The 22,521-nt window shown below is 65.0% G+C and overlaps 1 protein-coding gene across 1 annotated transcript in view; it reads right to left on the bottom strand.

Annotated features, from left to right (window-relative positions):
• Positions 1–22,521, bottom strand: part of TMEM132C (transmembrane protein 132C) — a 130,889-nt gene that overhangs the window by 39,980 nt on the left and 68,388 nt on the right. Inside the window, exon 3 of the mRNA XM_045844671.1 lies at positions 9,702–9,848. Within this exon, the coding sequence (XP_045700627.1) occupies positions 9,702–9,848 (147 nt within the window). The remainder of the gene's footprint in view (positions 1–9,701; positions 9,849–22,521) is intronic.

The following is a 22,521-nucleotide window of genomic DNA, read 5'->3' as shown; positions in this document are numbered from 1 at the left end:
AAGACGATTCCAGGATAAGATGCCGACGGAACCGTAACAGTGCGTGTGGCCCGAGGCTACGGCAGACGTCACGCGCGGCTCCTAGGAGACCCTGCCACGGGCACCTGAAGTCCCCGCCCAGCACCCCCCGGGTCTGCAGCCAGGAGGGTGGCCTCCCCAGATTCTAACAGGCAGTGAGGGCGGGACTCGAGGGCCACGGCTCGCTTTGCGACCTCAACACAGGAGTGCAGAACCCCGAACAGACCAGAAGCCAGTTCGGGAGGGCAGAGCGGGAGCAGGGCGCGGGGTGTGTGCCGGCAGCGTGTGCCGGCAGCGTCCCCCGGCCGGTTCACGCCCTGGGCAGGGTGTGATCTCCCAGGAGCGCAGGGTCGCTGGTCCGGGGCGTGGGCTTCCGTTACGATGCAGGCGTGTGGTGGGCATGCTGTGCACGGCACCGGGGCTGCAGTGATAATGCTGCCTCGTGTGACTGGGCGGGACCTGCTCGGAGCAGGCCATGAACGCACGCACCTGTGCAGGTGACAGCTGGTCGGTGCACTTGACCGTGGCGACCGCTTCCCGCCGGGTAAGTGTGTCAGCCCACCCCCCGCCTGCTCAAGTGCAGGGTCCGGCAGCAGTGACGCCTGCCGGAGGGCGGCGGGCAGGGCAGCAGTAGGGGTGTGATGAGCGACAGCTCTGATGGGAGCAGCTCCCCCGCGGTGCCACGGGGCGTGCTGGGGCGTGCTGTGGTTGTGTGGCCGAGTGACGTGCTCAGGGCTGTGTAACACAGGAGGGGCGTTGTTTGTGCCGGGCCCTGTGCACTCACTTTCGTCTGCAATTCCACCACAACACGGGTGGGCGGACGGAGGGCCCAGGGGCCCACCCCGCGGCCCATCCACACAGTGGGCTGTGGCTCGGCCGCCGGCGGGAACGCGGCTCTGCCACCGGCTGCCGCGTGGAGGACCCTCGAGACGCGACGATGAGTGGGAGACGCCGGACACGGAGGCCACACAGCGTGTGGTCCTGTTGACGCGGGATGTCCGGAGGGCCGAGGGGGGCTCCCTTTCGGGGCGAGGAGAATGTTCTGGAAGACTGAGGGTGGGATGAGTCTGTCAGGTGCTGGAAAAGTTCTGCACTTGAAGAGGGTGGGTTTTGTGGTATGGAAATTGCATCTCAATGAGAAAACTGTATAAGAGCCCAAGAGAGGTTAATTTTTTTGTTGTTGTTAAAGATTTTATTTATTTATTTTTAGAGAGGGAAGGGAGGGAGATAGAGAGAGATGAGAGAGAAACATCAATGTGCAGTTGCTGGGGGCCATGGCCTGCAACCCAGGCATGTGCCCTGACTGGGAATCGAACCTGCGACACTTTGGTTCGCAGCCTGAGCTCCATCCACTGAGCTACGCCAGCCAGGGTGAGAGGTTAATTTTTAGAGCGCCCTTAGGCGTTCGGACCGGCCTTTTCCCAGCACAACAGAAAACATGCATTTTAGCTCCACCGTCGTCACATCAGCGACGGCAGCCACAGAAGCTGAGCTCCGGGAATCGGGCGGCCGGCCTGGGAGCCCCGCGGCTCCCCCCATCTCCGCGCCCTCACGTGTGCCACGGCCAGCACCGCCCAGGGGAGCACGGGGCGGTTACGGGACGCCGCGGGGCGGTGGAGTCTCCAGCACGCAGGGGCAGAGGGCTGCACACCTCTGGTCCCCCGGCCACCCGCGGAGGCAGAGGCGAGTCTCACCTGAGGGACGGGGCTCAGAGACGGCGGCCGCCGAACAGGAGAGCATGCCGCCGCCGCCGGGTCCCGTTAGCCCACCGAGCGCCCAGCACCACGCCCCACAGACCCACCCCCGTCCTTGTTCAATGGTGCCCTCTTCTTCACCCCAAATAATGTCAGAAGAGAGGGCCCTAGCCCCACCCTCGCAGACACAGGGGCTCAGCTAATTCTGTGACCCCCCCCCTCCAAGGCCAGCTGACGGCGGGGGAGGTCGGTGTCAGCCTCTGAGAGTCCGGAGGTCACGCGGCGTGGGGAGCCGCTGTGAGGACGGCTGAACTGGACCATGAGCTGCTGAGTGTCTGGGACTCGAAGTAACGGGTGTGCAGAGCACACTTTTCCAAGAGAAAAATAAACAACGAAACAAAAACTGAACAAAAAAATTAAAAAAGAACAAAATTTAAATAAAAAAGAAAAAACAAAAAGGAAGGAGAAAGAACGTCTCGTTCCTATTACCCGATGCTGCAGTGTCTGTGGTTTCCATCACGTTTGATTTATGTTACAATTCAGTAAGTTGTAGATAAACGGTAGCAATGTGTGTAATTCTTGGCGGCAGACGTGCATATAAACGGTGCCCATGGAGGGACAATTGATTTCTCGTCTCACCCAGATGCAGGGAGTTTTTCGCCGATGTGTAACTTTGTTTCGTGGCCTACATACGTCTCTGCTGCCTAAACCGTCCTCTGAGTGGTTACAACCTTTCTCCGGCTTCCTCATTAATCACCCGTTAACTAGGAGTTTGGACATGCTCGTTCTTTTGTGAGAGAGTCGTGACTATCCTAGATTTTCTATTTTTTTGGAAAAGTATCCTGTACCAAAGTAAAAGCTGGTCAAAGTTATCACTCCTAGCCCTGGCTGGCGTAGCTCAGTGGATTGAGCGCGGGCTGCGAACCAAAGCGTCGCAGGTTCAATTCCCAGTCAGGGCACATGCCTGGGTTGCAGGCCACGGCCCCCAGCAACTGCACATTGATGTTTCTCCCTCTCTCTTTCTCCCTCCGTTCCTTCTCTGAAAGCAAATAAAATCTTTTTTAAAAAGTTATCACTCCTTCAATAATAATAATAGTTAGTGATACTGGGGCCCAGGGCTGTCTGCAGTCCCCAAACAGGTCCCCAAACCGGACAACAGAGGGAGGCGTGTCCTTCAGGGGACGGGAGGGGCGTGCAAGAAACTGCCTCCCTGCCCATCCAACCTTCGTCACAGCTCGTGAGAAGGCTCCTGCGTTTCCGACCAAGACAGACAGGCCTGGCCGGCCTTCATCCGTCCCAGGGGCCACCGCCTCCCCCATCTGTCCTACCGGGAGCACGAGCAGGCAAGATGCGGTCCTGGGAGCCGGAGGGAGGGGACCCTGTGCCGAAGACTGTGGAGCAGGAAGTCGCAGCCGGGTCTCTGGTGGAGCCTCCCCACCAGTCCGGTGCCGGCCCCAGCCCCAGCCTGTGCACGCCACGCCGCCGGCACGCAGGCGGGCAGACACCCGGCCGGGTTCAGGACGGACCTCGAACCCGAGGCTCACCCACCGGAGCGGCCCTTCCCGACACCCACGTCCGGGGAAGATTCTCGAAGGCCCACGCTTGCGCTCGGGTGGTGAATTATCCAACAGCCGGAAGCACGTCCCGCGTGGCTGAGCTCCGGGGAATCGTCTGAGGGCGTCCCCCGTGTCTTCTCGGTGTGACAGCCGTGCTTGGGACAGGTGTGCATGTGTGTGTGCATGTGTGCATGTTCCCGTCCTCGCGTTTTCCTCCCGTCCCGTCCCCACCTCTCCCTGGAGCCGGGCGGCTCTCCAGGGAGGGGGGAGCCCCAGCCGCAGCCGCCCCGGCTTCCGGGCCCCTGGCTCCTGCCCCCGGGCCCGGCCGGAGTTCGTTCTCCGTCCTCCTTCCTGCCCCTCGTCGGCGGCCTAAAACCACCACCGGGGTGGGTCAGAGCGAGCGAGCCCAGGGGCTTGGGGGCGGCAGTGACGTCCGTGCCTCTGAAGTCGGCCGCGGATGGTGGTCGACTTTCTTTCCTTCTTTGTCGTTCCTGGTTTTGGCTCACGCCGCCGCGCAGCCGGGGTCCTGTCTGCGGCGGCCGTGCGAGATACCTCCATGGAGCGGGAGACAGTGAGGCACTAATCTGAGCCCAGTGCCGCCAAGTTTTCGCAGGAAGAAAAGGAACCCCTGAATGCTATCACCCAGCAGCTGTCTGCTGGCCGACTGTCTGGATTTACCCACTTACCTGCCGCGTTTCGCCACCCTGGGCTTGCGCGGCTCCAGGCGCCGGCTCTGCCTCGGTGCCGCCCGGCTGATGAAAAGCCGGTGGTGGGCACTGTTTCCCGCCGCCGCCCGTCCTGCACCCCTCACGCCCCGGGCGGGGAGCCCTCGGCTCCTTCCACGTGTGTTCTTTAGAAACACGCGCGCCCCTCTGTGCGGGCAGGGGCCAGCCCCTTCTCCTTCGGCCCCACTGGAGACCTGCCAGTGCCCTTCACTGTGTCTGTGTTTGTCAGGGGGCAGAAGCCGCACTGCGGAGACGGGGTGGCGAGGGGGTCAGGCCCCCATGCCCCCTCCGGCCTCAGGGACAGGCGAGGCAGCGGTCTTACGGAACCAAGGAGGCCCGGAGGAGGGTGGGGGAGGACCGCACCAGACACCGCCGGCCCGAAATGCAGAACCTGGGCCCCCCGGGAACACCGGGGCCATGCAGCGCCAAGGAGGGGACGCACGAGAACTCGTTTGCTCCCGAGGGCGACCTCAGGGGGGCGGGAGACCCAACCTCCCTTCCAGACAGAGGGACGCGGAGGCTCAGAGACGTTACGTGTCTTCCCCAGCGATGCGCAGCAGACACAGAGTGGAGCTGATTCCGAACGGCAGGCCCTTCTCTCGCAACCCCGCGGGGTCGTCGTAAGACTCAGAGGTCACCGCACTAGACGGGCATTTCTGCACGGAAGCAGCCGCGGGCCGCGGTGGGTGCATGAGGGGCCCTGCTGGGCGGGGGCTGGCCTCTGGGCGGCGTGGGGAGCTCCCCAGCAAGGCTGCGGGAAGCGATAAGAATCACACGGTACCGTTTAACGAGCCTTACGAAGTAACCACCGCAGCGCTCAGAGGCTGCACTGAACTTGCCGTTCGCCCTGCAGATCCTACCCCGGCCGGGTCTTACAGAGGAGAGCCTGAGGCCTGGGGGCGAGTTCCACGGTGGCAGGGGGCCAGCATGCACTGACAGCAGCGCAGCAGCTGCTCTGCGGAGAGGGACGTCTGGCTTTTATGTCATTACTGCCATTATCGTGGGAGCCGGGGGAGGCTCTGGCTGGAAGCGGGGAGGCCTTAATTCTTCAGCCCCTGTCGTGCCGGCCGGCGCCCCTGGGCCCTCTGGGCTCCCGCTCGTGCACCTGGACTGTCTGAAGACCCCGCCCAGGTTGTCCTCTGCCCTCGAGCCCCCTCCTTCCCGTCGGGGGGTCGTCCCACCAGACTGGGCTCCGGGGACCTCAGAGCCTCAGACTCTCCGTCTGATGAGTGGGCCGTCTCCCGGGTCAGAGCGCCCCCTCCTCCTGGTCACCTGCCTCCACCTCGGTTGCCCCTTCCCCTCCGCTCGCCAACGTGTTCACATTCCTGCGTGGGTCAGAGATGGCTCGCCGCCCCCGTCTGCCAGCACACCCTTTCGGCGTGGGACCCAACTAATTAGGACGAGTAATGACCCTTCCCTGCTTCCCTTGCAGCTAGGTGTGGCCCCCACAGGGGCCTGTGCTCTGTCCACGGGATGGGAGTGGAAGGGACCTGCATGGCTTCTGGGTCCTGCCTTCAGCAGCAGAGGCCGGCCCCCACGTCCCCCCCAGTCCCTGGTTATGGGCTGGAGGTTGCCCTGGAGACGAGCCATCCCGGCCTCTGCCCACCGCAGCAGCATCCTGGGGCGTTGCCATGACAAACGGGGAAGAGTCGGGCCCCCCTGCCTCTGCAGAGTGGACCTGCCTCACGAACTCACGCAGGAACCAAAGCAGAAACCAGCTTCTTTCTGGCTGAATCAGTGACTGTGGGGAGGGGGGAGCGGGGGGCTGTCACGGCAGCTGATCCGTTCCCCCAGACACGCGCACCCCTCCCCGGTGACCCCCGCGGGTCCCGGAGGAGAGCCCCCCGCCGAGGCGGGGAAGTGGCCCCCGCAGCCGGGAGCCAGCCGCAAAGTCAGGGGACTTGCCTGTGTCCTGAACGGCAGCACCCGCTCCGCCTCCCAGGGCTGAAAATTACCCGCGTGATGGATGAGACGTCCCGGCCACTTAGCCGGCCCGGCTCCCCCGCCGCGGCGGAGAAGACGCCGCGCCGCGCTGGGACGAGTGGCGAATAACAAGGACCCGTTATGAAGAGTTAATGTGACGGGGAAAACGGGGAGAGAGGCGTTATTAGGTTAGCCGGGGCGGGCTGGCGGCGCAGCCGCAGAGCAACCTGTCACCGCGCCGCGGAGGAGAGCGGCCGGGAGCGCGAGGACTAATTTGAAGTTATTAGAATAATCTCCCTGCGCTCAGAGGCTGCTCTCTCTCTGAAAATGTCCTAACGCGCGTCGCTGCAGTTTCTCCCGAACCAGCCCCTGGAGGCTCTTGCCACACGGGGGGGGGGGGGGGAGTGCGCTGTCCTGTGAAACGCCCGCTGCGCGGCGGCGTGGAGGCCGCGGCAGGGGCGGGGGCGGGGCCCCTGGTCTCGGGGAGATGCGCGCGGGGAGACGGTGGCGACGGGAAGGGGGCTCCTGTCTCCCCCCCCCCGGGGCCGAGTCAGGCTGATTTACTGCGCGCACCTGGTGGGCACCGCCCCCGCCCTGCGGGCACCGCGCTGGGGCCGGTTCCACGCGCTGTGCGGCACGAGGGCCTACCGCCGTGCTCGTGAACGAACGAATGGGTCTTTCCGAGTGTAAAAGTGAAACGTGAGCGTAAGGAAAACAAGTGAAGAAAAGGACAAGGGAGGGAGCCAAAGCCAGGACGTCTCAGCGTGGAGCTGGTGTATCGCCGGTCACGCCCTCAGGCCCCTGCCTCCGCGGGCAGCGCGCCGGACCTCGGCCGGGCCTGCGCGTTCACGCCGCGCTCGCCGCCGCCGCCTGCAGGGCGTGCGAGCGTCTCCGTCTCCCGGGAGAGGTGGAAGTTACTTCCGAACGCGGTTTCTAGTCACTTGCACCCACGTTCGGTCGGATGCGTCCTCCTTCCGAACGTCTCATCTCTCCCCTCCATCTCCCCGGTCGCAAGACCCCCCCACCCCCGCCGTTCGCAGGCGCCCGCGGGAGCTGCGCGGGGACGACGCGCACAGGGCAGGCCGTGGGGCGCCGGGCGCGACGGGCACGCACCGCCCGGCCGTCATTTAGGTTCCTGTGTCCCAGGCGCCACACCCACCTCCCGGCAGGGCCTGTAACCGCCGCAGTTCGACGACGACGCCCGAAAGGAAAATGTGAGAAGCCGGCGTGCGTGACCCAGCGTCGGCGCAGGCGTTGGTGAAGCGCAGTGGCCGGTGGGGCGAGGCCGGGCCCGGGGCAGGGGGCGCAGGTCGGCCCTCCCTGGGGAGCCGGTGTCAGCTGTGGCCGCGCAGCCCCCGCGTCCCCGCCGGCTTTGCAGAGACGCCCGCTTGGTTGCCGCGACGAGGACACCCACGCGGGAGCCATGTCCTGCTCCAAGCCCCGAGGATAATTCTCTGAAATAGCTCCCACAGTCCTGTCCTTAACGCAGTGCACATGAGAACACAATGAAAGCACCTCAGATGCATGATTCCAAAGATATTAGTACTAGACATGAAGGTGAATTTTTAAACACCAGGGCAATTTAACGCTGGTTCCCAGGAAACCGCAGCCAGCAGCAGCCCTTGCGGGACGGCACGAGGTGCAGTCTGGGGCGCATTCTGGGCTCTGGCCCGGTGCCGTCCCTGCTGGCACGGGGCACAGCACCCCACACCTGGGGGACGGCCGGGGGGGTGGTCCGCAGATCCCGTCGGCAAGGGAGCCAGCCGTGGGCATGTACCGGCGTGCGCCAGGCCGGCTTTCCGACGGCGCCAGACAGCCCTGACTCGGGGCGCCTGCCGGTTTCCGTGGCGTAAATCCTGCCCCCGAGGCTGGTGTCACTGCATGGGAGCCGGGGACAGGCACGCCCCGTCTAACCGGCTCTCACAGCCGGTTACAGACCCGCGTCACCGCACCCCGACGGCCGTCCTGCCTCGGCTGACGGCGCGTTGATCCCCAAAAGCACAGCCGGGCCCAGTGCCGTTTCTGGAAAGAGCTCAGAGCCAACAGGGCGACTCTCGGGGCTGCTCAGGGCTCGTCAGCAAGCCCACCCCCCGCCCCCCCGAGACACCTTCTGGGTGTGACACGAGCAACTGTTTACATAAGTTCGCTGCCTGTTAATTCACATGCTCCCTTTTATCAGCAAAACCCACCCGCATCAGGCGGGCTACCTAGAGCCCCGTGCATGTGACTCAGATTTAATGTGGCATCATCTCTTGCGTATAGAGGGGGACCGGGCACGCCTTTGGACACCCAGTCCCCGCCCGCGGGCGTCCGAACGGTGCCCGGGGGTGACGAAGGTGGAGGCTGGGTTTGGGGGCGGGAGCTGCTGGGGACACCAGGAAAGGAAGGGAGGGGGGGCGTTGCAGCCAAGTGAGAAGGGGCGGAGTCTCTCTCTGCAGCCTAACGCCCTGACCCAGCGTACCCGGAGCCCGGAAATGGCGGATCTCTCTGATTCTAAGAAGGAGCCCAGCCCTGGCTGGCGTAGCTCAGTGGATTGAGCACGGGCTGCGAACCAAAGTGTCGCAGGTTCGATTCCCAGTCAGGGCACATGCCTGGGTTGCAGGCCACGGCCCCCAGCAACCGCACATGGATGTTTCTCTCTCTCTTTCTCCCTCCCTTCCCTCTCTAAAAATAAATAAATAAAATCTTAAAAAAAAAAAAAGAAGGAGCCCGGAGCAAGACGAGAAGTGGACAGAGGCTGACGCAGAAAGGAGTTTCCTGTCCACGCGGGCAGAGCGTGAAAACCACGTGAACGTCCCGCGACGCAGATGCATGGTTCACCTCGCGGGAAGTCCCCACGACGGGAAACGGTGCAGGGACAGGGCTGTCAGGACAGGTGTTGTCCACAGAAGCCAGATGAAAGCGCAGGGGTTTTAAAGCCTGTACCCAGGTTGTGACCCCAAATTTGCAGAGCAGACGAATCACTCCTCGGCCCAGCCTCTGCACACCGACGCTGCAGGTGTGTGAGGCGTGGGAGGGAGGTGCAGCAGCCCGCCGGCAGCGGCAGCAGCAGGGCCCTGGGGGGCAGGGACAGGCACCCAGGGTCTGACGTCCGGGCCCCTGTCACCAGGTCTTCCCAACAGTCCACCGTGAGCGCGAGCCCCGGTGCGTCACTGCCACCGGCCGCCACCTCCTGCCCGTAGAGCCATTCCCAGTGAGGACGAGCCCAGCCCTGTGCACCAAGAACTCCCACTTGGCAAGCAAGCGGCCCGCCTCTGGTCCCGCAGGGAGGGCACCGGGAGGTGACACGGCCCCCGGGGACATGGGTGTCGGTGAAGAGGGTGCGCGAGCCTCGGCGAAGCAGAGTCGAGTCCCGCTGACTCAGCTCCGCTCCAACACCTGGACCACGGGCCTTCTGAACCAGCGCCCTGCCCTCCGGCTGACCTGCCAGACGGCGCCGCCCCCTCGGTGACCCTCTCCCAAGGACAGTTTCCTCGCTGCTTTTAGAGGGGGGGGGACATCGATCCGATACCTCCCGTATGCACCTGGAACAGGGACCAAACCCACAACCTAGGCATGTGCCTCGACCGGGAATCGAACCTGCAACCTTGTGGTTTACGGGACGACGCTCCAACCAGCTGAGCCGTGGCAGCCAGGGCTACACGGGGCTGCCCAGGTGTGAGGGCCGAGGGCCAGCAGCCCGGCTAAGCAGCAGCAAACGTGAGTGTCAACCAAGCCTCTCAGGAGGCCACCCCGCTGGGTCACGGGGACCCCGAGTGTCGGCCACAGAGGGAGGCGGCGCTTACCTGTCGCGTGCGCTGGGCCCCAGGCGCTGGCACACCACGGTGGCGGTGGCGTGCTTCCCGCCGTCTCCCACCTCCTGCCGCACGTCCCACTGCTGAGGCTCGCTGGTCCGGGCGCTCAGGATGCTCACGCCCTTCTTCACCTTGGCCCTGCAGCGAGACGGGGGAGAGAGAGAGAGAGGGGCCAGGTCAGCAGCCAGGGCTTCCCCCGGGGGCCCGAGCAGCTGGCGGCCCGGCAAACCCTGGTCCACTCGCTCGCACACCGGTGCGGCCACTCTCAGACTGTCCTGGACGGCTGTCACCGACGCACAGGCACAGCTGCCTGTCTTTCATTGACACGCGAGGGGAGCTGCAGCTCAGGAAGCTAACAGCTTAAAACACTGCATGTCCTGCTAACCGCCCGCGTGCAGGGCACAAATCCTGGAGAGAGGTTTAGACACGGCTGAGCAAACACGGGGGAGCAGGCAGGCGGTCACTACGAGGCCACCCGGCCGGGGTAGGCGGTGGGGGGCCACTGCCCACCTGCCTCTCACCCGCGGGTGTGCTCAGGGAGCCCCCCAGGGACGGGCGCGAACGGATCGAGGGCGGCACACACTCTCATTCTTGGTGCCCCTCCCAAGTCTTATGTTAAAGTGATTTGCTGCACGTACCGGCCCCCTCGGCCCCACGGAGCCCAGGTCCGCCGGAGGGACGCAGGTCCGAGACACACACCGGCACGTGGGAGCCCGTGTGTCCTGACCCCCACGCTCTCCCAGCGTGGAGACCTTCGCCCGCACCGCCCGTGAGGAAGGTCACGGAATGCGACTGCTCGGAGCTGGGCTTTGCTGCACTTGGACTTCGCTCGGGAGGGTACAGGCCCCACGGGCGCCACAGCCGGCTCTCCGCAGGCGGTGGCCCCCCCCCCGTGGACTCCCGTGGCTCCGCGCCGTGGCTGGCGTCAGCTCCCTGTGGGGTGGCACAGCGAGCCGCCGAGACGCGTGGGTGTCAAAGGCCGACTCTGTTAGCCGGGTGTCCTCCGGGGGGGCACCGTGGGGGTCCCCGACCGCGCTGAGGAAGCAGCCGTGGCAGGGATGCGGGCGCAGGACCAGAAGTTCCGCAAGGACAGGTGACGCTGACACACGGGGGTCTAACACAACCTACTGCGCGCCGGGTTCGAGGAGCGGAGCCGGTGCAGCCGGGCAGGGTGACAGCCCGCCTCCCCTCCGCCAGAATGGGCCCTGTGACCTTGGTCCTTGGTAAAGTCGCTCTTCCGACCTCTGCCCTCTTTCGTCCTGGGTCACCAGGGCGTGGCCTCAGGGCAGGGGCCCCTCACTTGTGGGACCGTCGTTGCTGGCGGCCGGGGAGCCGGTGGGGGGCTCCCAGCGATGGGGCGGCAGTGTGTGAGGCCGACGCCACCTTCCCACTCTCCAGGCCAGTGCTGGGCAGCGGCCGCCCCCGGCTCCCACCGGGCTGCGTGTGGGGCTGCGTCCACACGGGGTTCAGTTGTGGGCCCCCGTGGGTGCTTCCGGTCCCGTCTGGGGCACCCGAGCGGGCTCACGCCCCCCCCACCCACAGCAGCCACGTGGAGCCGACATCCCTACTCGGTTTCCAGTGGTTAAAGCCCCCGGACCTCCCCCGCTTCCCGAACCGCGCTCCACTCAGACGCGCCCGCACCGCGGGTGTGATTAAGTGCCCTTACAGAAAATCAATGCCCAGTACAAATCTCAAACACAGAAGCCTCATTTCCACCCTGCCAGCGTCTGTCCCGGGGTCAGCTCTGGTCCCCGCGTGAAATGCTCTTTCCGGACGCTTCTCAAAGCCCCTGGGCGTCCTGGAGCCGCTGAGGTGGCCGCTGTGGGGACGTGGGGGCATTTGGGGGTCCTGGGGCGGGGGTGGGGGAGGGGCCCGTCAGGCTGAGTCTGCCCAGAGGCTCCGTCTGACCCTCAGAACAGGTGCGCGAGGGGAAACAGAGTCAGCCGCTGTAACCGGCTGAACTGCCGTCTCCTCCCAGTTCCTGTGTTGGACTCCCAACCCCGGGACCTCAGGATGTGACCTTAGGTGCACAGAGGTGGTCAAGTTCAAGTGAGGCTGGTAGGGTGGGCCTTCACCCAGTGTGAAGGGCGTCTCCGTGGTTTTGTGTGTGTGTGTGTGTGTGTGTGTGTGTGAGAAAAGGAAAGGAATTATTTATTCAAAGGTTGCACAGACTTAGAGTCATGACTTAAGGCGTTCATTGAGACCCCAAAGTCCCTGAGAACACCCACAAACACACACAGTCCTTCCTCCCCCCCTTTGCCCAGTCCGGGGTCCCGCATCTCAGGAAAAGAACTAGAGGTGGGGCGGGTGCGTGGAGGAGGGAGGGAGGACCTGAGGCTGCAGATCTGGATGGAGGCTGGAGACGGGAGGAAATACTACTTCTACCCCGAACATTTCGGACTGTTCTAGAACAGGCGCCGCTGCGTCGCTGCGTGTCACGAGAACTCGAGGGCGGAGCTTCTTAATTCCGCTGGGAGGAGGAGCTGTGTCTCGGCGACGCCTCGCTGGGTAGGGTCAGGTCCAGTTCTGCCCATGGAGGGGGGGACTCGTGGGCTTCTGAGGGACGGCGCCCCTGCTTCCCGCAGTCTGAGGACCGTGTGCCCCAGCGACGGGATGAGGGGAACAGCCCCCCTGAAGCTGGCCAACCCAGAGACAGACGCCAGGGGGTGTGTCTCTGCCGTCCTGTCAAAGCCGCTGTCGGCACCACCCGCGGGTGCGCCGCAGAGCAGCTCGGGCCCAGAACCAAAGCCCCCGGAATGCATGCTCAGGGGCTTTCCGTCTCAGCGTCAGTCGTCGTCACCTCGTGGTTCGCTGTTCCGCACAACGAAGCCGGGGCTCCGCAGACACCACCTCTGTGTGCCCAGGGCCCAGAGAGGGCAGGGCTGAGCCCCGGAGCCTTCCGCGGGCATCGGCTTGCGCCACGGAAGCTGCTGATTCTAATAACAGAGGGGAGGCTGCGGCTCCCCCCACGCGGCCCCGAGGGGCAGCACGTCTGGGGCCCGAATTTCAACGCCGCTAGCAGGAACTTCCAAGGCAACCGCATCCCGCGGTCCCTGGCGTGCGGGTTTATTCTGGGCTCTGAGGCTAAGCTCCCCGGGGGCAGCAGACGCACCCCTCCTGTGTCTGGCGGAGGTGGCGTCCTCGGCATTTACCCGAAGCGGTGTGCGAACCATCTGGTCCCCAGAAGGCTGGCCCCGCTCTGGCTCCCCCAGACTCCGAGATCCAAACCCCGTTTCCACGACCCCGCCTCCACCACCGCAGCGGCGGGGCGTGGCTGCCAGGGACACTGTGAGACGTGTCAGCCACAACAACTCAGCCGTGCCTGCATCAACGCCCCCCCCCCCATCTTCTCCTGAGACGTTCCAACACGCATGGGAGTTACCAGTATCGGGTGGGGGACGATCAGTTCCCGCCGCTACTTGGGTTCCACCGCCAGCATTTCATTACATGTCACCAGAAACCCCTCCAGCCACCCGCCCCGCTACCATCCATCGATCAGACGTATCTGGGGGGGCCTCTCTAAGTGCTACAGTGCGATCCACCCCGAAATACTGGAGCATGCGAATGACTCCCTTGCCGAGTGCATGAACAGTCACAGTAACACAGCCGCCCACCTGTGAACCTGTGACTGCTCTCGGGGTACAGAACAGGACCCTCACCCCAGAAATTCCCTCATGCCCTGTCCCGGTTCCCGTCCACCTCACACCCTCAGAGACGTCAAGGGTGCTGATTTCTTTAAAACATAGGTTGGTCTCACGACCTGGCATCATCACACAGGGCGCAGTCTCTCTGCACGACGCCTCTCCGTGGGCGGAAAGCACCTGAGACTGCTTCCCGGTTTCCTACCGGTCACCCCTTCTAACGGGCGTCGCCCTGCTTGTCCAGGGAGCGAAGCCCCACCATACCTGCCGAGGTCTCGGCTGCACTCGGAGGGGGCTCTGCGGGACGCCCACCGCACAGCCGGTCCTTCTCCACGACGGAGCAGAGGGAGCGGAATGCGGGCAGAGGGTCTGTTTCTGGACATCGAGCGCGTTCGCTCTGCGTATATGGGCCGATGTGACCCGCACTCTGGGGTGGCCTGTCTCCTGACCTGTCCCCACCCTTGGGGTGTGGGGCGAGGAGGGCTGTTGGACAGCCTCCCTCCCCACCACGCACCTGCCCACTTCCGGGCCTCCCCCGCAGCCCTCCCCTCGGCCGGGACGGCCTTCCCCGTGAGCGCGTGGCTCCGGGTCACTGCAGGCAGGTCGGTCTCTGCGCAGAGGTCACCTCCTTGGAGAGACCCCCGCCCCCTGACACCAGCACTAACGCTGCTCCCCTCTGCCCGCCCCTGGTCCCCTCGCTGTGTGCTCCTCACGACCCTAAACGCGGCTGAGTGTTGCCTGCACCCACACATCACCTCTGCGCTGCTGCTGCTGCTGCTGCTGCTGCTGCTGCCGCGCTCGGCCAGCGTTCGGTGCGTGTGTTTGCGCAGGGAAGGTGGGCCCTGAGCCCCGGAAACCACACATCCCGGGGTGGGTGTGCAGTGTGAGGAACCGGGAGGCCGCAGGCAGACCCTCTCCGGCGGGGGTGGGGGGGTGTGCAGGACAGCGCGACCTGCAGAGGGACATCGGGCAGAGTCCACCCCGACCGCCACTGGCCTCCCCTGGGACCCAGCGGAGGGGGGGGGGCTCCCCGCGCTGGCTGGGGATTATTTCGGTTGATTTAAGGGAGAAATGGTGGGGAGTGAGAAGGCAAACAGGTTTTGAAGTCAACCGGGGGTTCATCAGGCTGCCCGGGTGGGCCAGGGCTGGCGCTCTCTCCCTCTCTCTGTGTGTCCTCTGTCTGGGGCCGCGGCCTGGCTGAGCAGGAACTGGGCACAGACGGATGTCACCAGGTCTCTCCCAGCAAGACCTGGGCACGGGCCTGCGGGCTGAGCTCCCCGTCGCTTTGGATGGGAAGTGGGGGGACCCTGCTCACGTAGACGGGCCCATTGGACTCCCGTCGGGGAGACTCCGGGAGCCCCCCGTGTAGACAGCGCCGCGAGAGGCCTGGGAGACTCCACTGCATCGGGGTTCACGAGCACCGCTGTCCCGGGCAGGACAGGAGGGCGGTCCCAGCTGTGGACGAGTGGGAGGACCCTCCAACCCTCCGCCGTGTGGTCCTGTGCGTGCGTGACGGACCGGAGGCCGCCACCGGTGAGGGGCGTCTTCTCTACTCGGTCCGCCGACACAGACGCTGACCGAGCCCAGAAACAGTCTCGCCCCGGTTACCCGGGCAGTCCGCGGCCCTCGGCCCGTGGACACACCCGTCGGCACGCGACGCGCCCACCCGTGTCCCTGACGAGAGAGGGGTCTTCTGCGAGAAGGTCACCAGCCGCCCAGCTCCATCTGCGCAGAGACCGCTGCCCTCCCCACTGACCTGCCGCGACGCCCCAGTGGCCGCTCATTGAGCGTCCACCTAGGGGTTTATTTCCGGACTCGGTCTGATCCCGTCGATCGAAGTGTCCATCTCTGTGCCGGGAACACGGTCTCTGCGTGAACACGACCCACGGTGCTTTGCAGTAACTTTTTCCAACTGGGAGGTGCAAACCCTCCAAATCAGTTCTTCTTTTCCAAAACTGTTTTGGCTATTCCGGGCCCCTTGCATTTCCATATGAGTTTTGGGGTCACCTTGAAAACGTCCGCAGAAGGGGTGGAAGGGATGCCGCCTCCTCCCCCCCAGGGACTGCACTGCATCTGCAGGCTAATCTGGGGGGTCCGGCCCCCTCTCTACGAGAGGAGATCTCCCGGCCTCCGAACGCGACTTCCCACGCATGTGGGTACTCTCACCTTTCTCTCACCCCTACGCGGTAGTCTCCAGCGGCCGCGTCTTGCCCTCCTTGTTGTGAGCTCATTCCTAAGTACTGTATTCTTCCACATGCTACTGGAGACGGAACCGTTTCCTTCCTTTTATCTCCGACGCTCACTGCTCGCGTGCAGAAATGCGTTTTCGTATCGGTCTTCCGGCCTGCAACCTGCTGAAGTGTTGTACTGGCTGCACCAGCTCTGAGTTGCTTTCTCGGGGCCTCTGAGCTCGCCGCCACGCCGCCTGCACGCGGGGGGGGACTTCTGCTCCCTCCTTTCCAGCCCGGAGCCCGGCGTCGCCTGCCCCTGCCCGAGGGGCGCGGCGGGACCCCCCAGCGCCGTGCAGAGTAGACCTCACAGGAGCGGACGTGCTCACCTCCCTCCCGTTCGCCCGACGCTGTTTCACAGACAGTGCTGAGCGGTGCTCGCAGAGGTTCCTGCTTTTGTACAGACCGCAGCGGTGCAAGTGCAAGGGGGTCACTGATGGAAGTTAAAATGAAGCAAAAATTTTGGACCCTTCCAGAACACACAAACCCCAGTGGGCTGCCCATAAGAACGACTGGGGACTGAGAACCGCTGGTCTGAGAGAATCCACCTGAAGCACCGCCCACCACCCCCGCAGAGGGGTCCGTGGAGTCAAAAACGTCACGGGCGGGGAGCCAGCAGCTGGGCGCCAGGGCCGGGCAGGCAGCCGGAGGCACTCGAAGGGAGAGCTGGTGACCCCAGCACAGCCCAGGGCCCCCGAGGAGGAGCCAGGCAATGGCGGCCTGGGGGGGCGGGACGGCCGGGTCAAGCGCACGAGGCCCTGGGCGGGACCGAGAGCAGGTGAAAAGCCTCTCGGGCACCTGCAACTCTCAGGAAGCGCACGGGGTGCTGGCCGTTGACTCTCGAGCCCGAGGGGGCCACAGAGGTCGCACGAGGACCCGTGGCCAGCTGGCCCTCACCGCGCCGGGTCCAGTCGGCTGGTGATGGCCACAAAGGTGCGTGCTGCTGACAGATTGGGGCGGGGCGGCTGGCCGCTCAGCCCCTCCCGGGGTCCCCGGGCCGGCAGCGAGCAGGGTGAAGTGCCGATCCACGCGGCACCACGGCCATCGCAACACTGTGCAGAGAGACAACTCCCACGGGCACAGGGTTCCCAGACGGGCGACAGTGAGTGACAGGGGCCCATGGGACGGCAGCGCGATCCAGTCTGATGACCCCTGGGGGGCGGCGCACTGTCCGAGGGCCAGAGGAGAGCTTCCTAGGGGGACGGGCAGGCTCTGTGCCTCGGCCGGCAGTTGTGGAAGCGGATGGGATGAGGCGCTTCAGAGCCATGCGTCTCGCTGTCCTTCCTCACGTCCCTTTCTTACACAGGCGACTGCGGCCCAGATGGGGACGGGAGCAGGTCGCTCTGGAGGAAAGCTGCTAGGAAGAGGGTGGATCGTGGTCCGCTCCTCCACCCCAGGGAGAACCACAGGGCGAAGGGGATCGGAGAAGGAGGGGACCGTGGTGCTCACAGTGGGGGGTTTGGGGGCTCGCTGGAACTGGGTGGGTGGGGCGGGGAGAGGAGGAAGCTCCGTGCTGGCCTGGGCCGCCTGCACCCCCAATGTCCCGGTCCCCACTCCTGTGACGCTGCCGTCCACTGGGTCAGGCAGCGAGTCTCCAGACTCGAGCAGAACCCCCCCACGCGGGAGTGCCGTGACGCCCTGGCGTTGCCCCCCCCCAGCCCCCCAGATTTCCCACTCACAGCGGCTCGGGAAGCACTGAGCCGGGTGCCCGGGCCACACACGCGCAGGCCCAGACCCTAAAAACACGTTCCCGAGACGCCGCAGCCCGTCCGGCAGGTGCAGCGCGCTCTCCGCTAGGGCCGGGTCTGTGCCGCGTGGACCGTCGGGCGTGACGGCACCCGAGCGTCCAGCCACCACCCCCCGGCCCCCGCCACAGTCTGCGGGACTCGTCCTTGTGTCTTCGAAGGTGGCGGGAACATGGAGAAGCAAGGGGGGAGTGGGGAAGGAAAGAAGGGGGTGTGGGCGAGGCTGCGGAGTCCTCCCGCCCACTCCGCAGGGTCGGCGTTGGCGGGGGTGGGGCCCGGCGGGCGAGCAGGGGGGCGGGCGGGCACGGCTCTCCGTCTCAGAGCGTGCACACACTCGTCCGGCCAATTTCCACCCCATTTATTTTCCTCCTCGGTGTCCAATTCCGAGTGTTCCCGTAATTACTTTTCTCATCCCGGAGAAATATGAGATTTCCCCACATCTCGTCTCGCTCAGCAGGGCGCCCGTCTCGGCGGCGCGGGGACGGGAACGCGTCCAGGTGCCGCGGCCACTTCTTCGGGCCCGGTGGCCTGGCCCGGGGCTCCGGACAAAGCGGACGAGGAGCCCCGCTGGGGCGATGCCTGTACATGAGGCCGCGGGCGGGAAAGCCAGTGGGCATGCTTGCAGACGCCCGCCTGGCGGTGTTCTGAGTCTAGGAGGTCCAGCGGGTGCATGGCCGCGTTTTGCCGACGCCTCCCTGAATTACGCCGTCGTCCCGTTTCTGAAATGGAATCAACCCACGGCGTGTCCACACCCGTCTCCCAAATATGAAGAGAAATCTCTGCGCATCGAGAGGAAGGCCATTTTGTTTTGTTTTGTTTTGCTCCCACATCTCGGAGCCTAACCTTGAAGCGTTGCATGCTATAAATACGACACCCAGCTGCTATCCAACGCCATGTGGGCGGAAATCAGAGTGAGGAGGCGGCAGGGAGGGGCGACACTTGGCCGTCCCCGCCGAGAGCGCCTCGTTAGGATCTGCCGGGTGGCGGATGGGGTGGAGGGCAGTAATGCAACCAAAATTCTCCTGCTCATCGTAAGGACCCGGGAGCTCCGTCGTCTGAGAGCAGGTTTCTGCCCCCCCAGGCCACTGTGGCGCTGGGGACAGGCACGCCCGTGCTGGGGACTGCGGGTGTTTAGTAGCTTGTCCTTCTGTTGGGACGACCCCAAATGTCCCCAGACATTCCAAAATTCTTCTAGGGGAGGCGATATTGCCCCCCCACACACCCCCCCAAGACCCACTATGTCAGAGAGACAGGGTGGCCTGAGGGTCACCTCCTCTTGAAGCCGGGTCCCTGCCTGTCCCGAACAGCCCGCCCCTGATTACCCGCCTCATTACAGTATCGACTAATCTAATCCCATCATTTACACGGCGGCAGCCCAAGCCCGCAGTGCCGCTGCCATCAGAAGCCCCGCGCCGCACGCTCGCTGCGCGGCGTGGCAATCTGGCGCTCTCATTACGAGCACGAGTTCCCTGCTGGTGCGGAACAGACACTCCCGGGCAGCTGGCCTCCCCCCGCCGCGCCGCGCCGGCCGGCCCGCCGCATCTTTGCAAATCTCCCGGACGAAGCGATTCCGGGAGAAGCCACCCAGACAGGCCCGGGGGCGGGTGGGGCGAGCTGAGGGGGGTAAAAATAGTTCCCCGGGAGCGTGCTCCTTCCAGATTAGCAGGACGTGTCCGGTGCTTGCAACACGCAGGCAGGCGGCACAACACACCCGGGTGGATGGGGGGCTGTGGCGGCACCTCCCCCATCCACCCTGCCCCCGCCACGCTCACAGATGTCCACGTGAAGGAGACCCACTCCATCTCTGCGCCCCGGATGTGGATGTGAGTGTCCTGCTGTGACCGACCTCATTGTCGCGAGCCGCGTATCCGGTCGGGCGTCACTTGTGTGCCTTCAAACGTGGCCGTGAATGTGCTCTCGAGTGCCGGCCTGCGGGGCAGAGAGGGGAGAGGAATGCCCAACTGGTGGCACTGCCGCCTGTCGGCGACATCCCTCCCGACGAGGCCACCGGGAGGGGCGGCCCCGCCGCGGCTCCTGGCTCTGTCCCTGTGTCCCGTCCGGACAGTGACGGTGGCCTGCGGGCAGGGGACGATGTGTCCAGAACCGCCGGGCCGTCCATCGGTTCTGACCCAGTGTGCCCGTACTGAGTTACCCCGCCGTCAGGAGCGCCTCCGTGGGGGAAAGAAACACGAGGAAGAGAAGCAGGAAGGGGGGTGTGTCCTCTGGCGGCAGGGCCCCCATGTTTTCGCCGTGGCGAGGGCTCGCCCTCGCACACACGGGAGCTCTCATACCCACGTCACGAACGGCGCTGGGAGAACCGGGAAGGAGCCCGAGGCCCCACATGGGGAGACGGGGCGCCCTCAAGCGAGGAGGACTAGGAAGTCCGGTTTCAGGGCTGTGTCCCCGGGGTCACGTCCATCGCCCCCCGGACGCTGCCCTTCCCTGCCCTCAGACCCGAGAGGCCTCTGCCCGGGACCCGCTGGGGGAATCGCCGCGACACCAGCGCGCCAGGTCCCTGGTTCCAGAACGTTCTGACAGAGGGGACTTGGTGACGCCAATCACTGAGTCACTTCGTCCGAGACCCTCCGTGACTCCGGGAGACAAGTTGCCTGACAGGTGTTTGTTGGCCACCTACTGTGCGCTGGGCACTGCGCTAGGGGCCGCAGAGGGGAGAGGAGCGGGGTCAGCCCCTGGCCGCCGATGCCAAAGGGTGGAGTGGACTCTCAGGGGAGACGTGTACGGTCACGGCCGTGTCCCCAGGGTGACGGGCAGACTCGGAGAGCCCGAGGCAGGAGGGGCCAAGGTGGCCAGGCCAGCCTGCTCATCTTTCCTGGTTTCTCTTTATGGCCAGCGGGCCAGCTCTCCTCCTCCTCCTGCCCTTCCTGCTCCGCCTTCATCCTCATCCTCCATCCTCCTCCTCCTCCTCCTGCTCCTCGTCTGAACCAGCTTCAGACCCTGAGGGCCGCCGCTCCGACACACGCTCCAGCCACACTCCCCCGAGTTCTCTGTGCACTGCCTAACAGACGTGCTCCCGTCCGCTTCCGGCGCTGGAGTGTGCACGGCGGCGGCGGCGGCGGACTTCAACCGAGCACGGCTGCCGCCATCCTCCCCGTCCCTCCCGCGTCTCCTCCCGCCAGGAGGAGTCCGCGGTCCCCTCTCTCTCCTGGGCCCAGGGCCTGACAGCCTCCACGTGCGTCCTCTCGCAGCCTGCCCCGAGCTGCTGCAGGAGGAGGCCCACCGACGATGCCGGCGAGACCCCCGGAGGGAGAGACGCGGTCACTGAGGACGAGGAGGGAGCTGCTGCAGCTGAGCGGCCACATGGGGTGCGGCCCCCTCACAGCCCGGGGCCCCGATCGCAGCCGCACGAGGGAGCCTGGCCCTGGACACACGACGCGGGCACCGGCGTCCTGGCCGAGCCCCGTCCGGTGGCCCAGGGGGCGGGGAGCGGCGGCGGCAGCAGACGCAGACGGCGGAGCCGCGCCGCGGGGAGGAAGGGCCGATGCGTCCCGTCTGGCACGTCTTTCCTCGGTGATCACCTTCGGCCAAGGAGGCGAGTGCCCGGCCCACCGCACAGGTAGGTGCAGGCTCGCCCCAAACGGTCTCGCACCCACGCACGAAGACTCCCTAATGTACCGGATCCTTCTCTTCACAACCACGTGCCTTTGTCACGTACGCGTTCGCTGGGAAACGGAATTTGACGCCGCTGTTGGGAACGGAAGGCCGGCGTCACTGGGTGGAGAGGGAAGGCGTCCCTGCCGACCACCCTTGGGGTCACAGCCGTTTGCAGTCACTGACCGGCCAACGGGACGATCGGCGACGCACGGACCGCACCCCGGGACGCCGCCGGAGGGGCGCCCAGGGAAACCGCGCCCACTCTGCCTGGCCTCCCTCCTCTCTGCAATGCATTTCTGGGTGTCGGACACGGCAAGGACGACTTACGAAAGACTGATTTTTGTCTTAGTTTTCGTTCTTTGTATGTATCACCACCCTTTTAAGTGACCGTGTTTCACTGCTTGCTGAGGCGCCGGCTTGCCCACAGGCCACCAGTGCCCTCGAGCCCCTCCAGGTCTGGTCTGCTCGGTGTGGAGGGATCGCGCGCTTAGTAGGCGCCTCGTGAACGTTCACGGAAGGAGCCGAGGAGCCTGCTCATGGCTTGCGGCCCCACCCATCAGGAATACACTTGTTTGGTTACGAAGTCTCTCCCGGGGAATTTCTTCCCCATAAATCAATACCGTGTCACGCACACCCAGCGCGAGAGGCCTTCACATTCCAGCGGGCGTCGCCGCGCGCTCTGGATGCCGCATTTATTTTCTGCCGGGGAACGGTGGGTCAGATGACAGATGCGTGCCCCGGACCGCTGGAACGCGCGGGGAAGAAAAACGCCTGATTAATCGGGACACGCCGGGACACACGCAGCCCCCTTCCCCGCGGAGGGCGGCGGGCGGGGCGGGGCAGCGGGGGGAGGGGGGAGGGGGACGACACGCACAAATTAAAACGGAGGAAGGGGATCGATTTCCTGGGAATCCGGAGGCATGGGGAGCCCGAGAGACGTCGCATTTGTAGCCCTTCAGGCCCGTTTGTCTTTATTTCCCTCGTTTCGGGGACCGGGACCGAACCCCACCCAGCCCGTTCCCATTAATCACCGCGTCCCACCTTCCCCGTGACACAGACAGAGGATGGGACTGCGTAAACACACGCTCTTTAGAGTGTTTCCTCCGGGAGGGACGGACGCCTCAGGAGCCCCAGACCCACACTCTCCGCAGCAGACGCGGACGCGAGTGGCCGGCACCCGGCAGCCCCGGCCGGGAGGTTTCCACCGGGCGTCTGCTCTCGCGCGAGACCGAGGCGCCACCAACGGGAAACTCCAGATCCGTTTTTGTTTCCAATAAAAATCGTGTTCCACGGAGCCATGCATATGCATGCCCTCGGCTCACCTCCCAACAAAAACAACAGGAGCGCGAGAGACAAGGAGAGAAAGAACTGAGCTCACTCGGCCGCACGAAGGTTCGAAGGGCGAGATTTTGTGTTTGCAGACATGTGTATCTGTAAAAAAAAAAAAAGAGAGAGAAAAGAAGAAGAAAAAGAAGGCCTGGCCACCGGACCAGGAGCTGTGCCAGCATCCACGCCACCGGGCCGTGAATGTCAGTCCCTTCCTCGCCGACCTCACGAGGCTCGTGGGACCGGAGCGGCGGCCACC

This window comes from Phyllostomus hastatus, unplaced genomic scaffold (genome assembly GCF_019186645.2).
Source record: "Phyllostomus hastatus isolate PE091 unplaced genomic scaffold, TTU_PhHast_1.1 phas_contig_1162, whole genome shotgun sequence".
Taxonomy (NCBI): domain Eukaryota; kingdom Metazoa; phylum Chordata; class Mammalia; order Chiroptera; family Phyllostomidae; genus Phyllostomus; species Phyllostomus hastatus.
The sequence above is the reverse complement of the archived record's forward strand: the minus strand, read 5'-3'. Positions and strand labels throughout refer to the sequence as shown.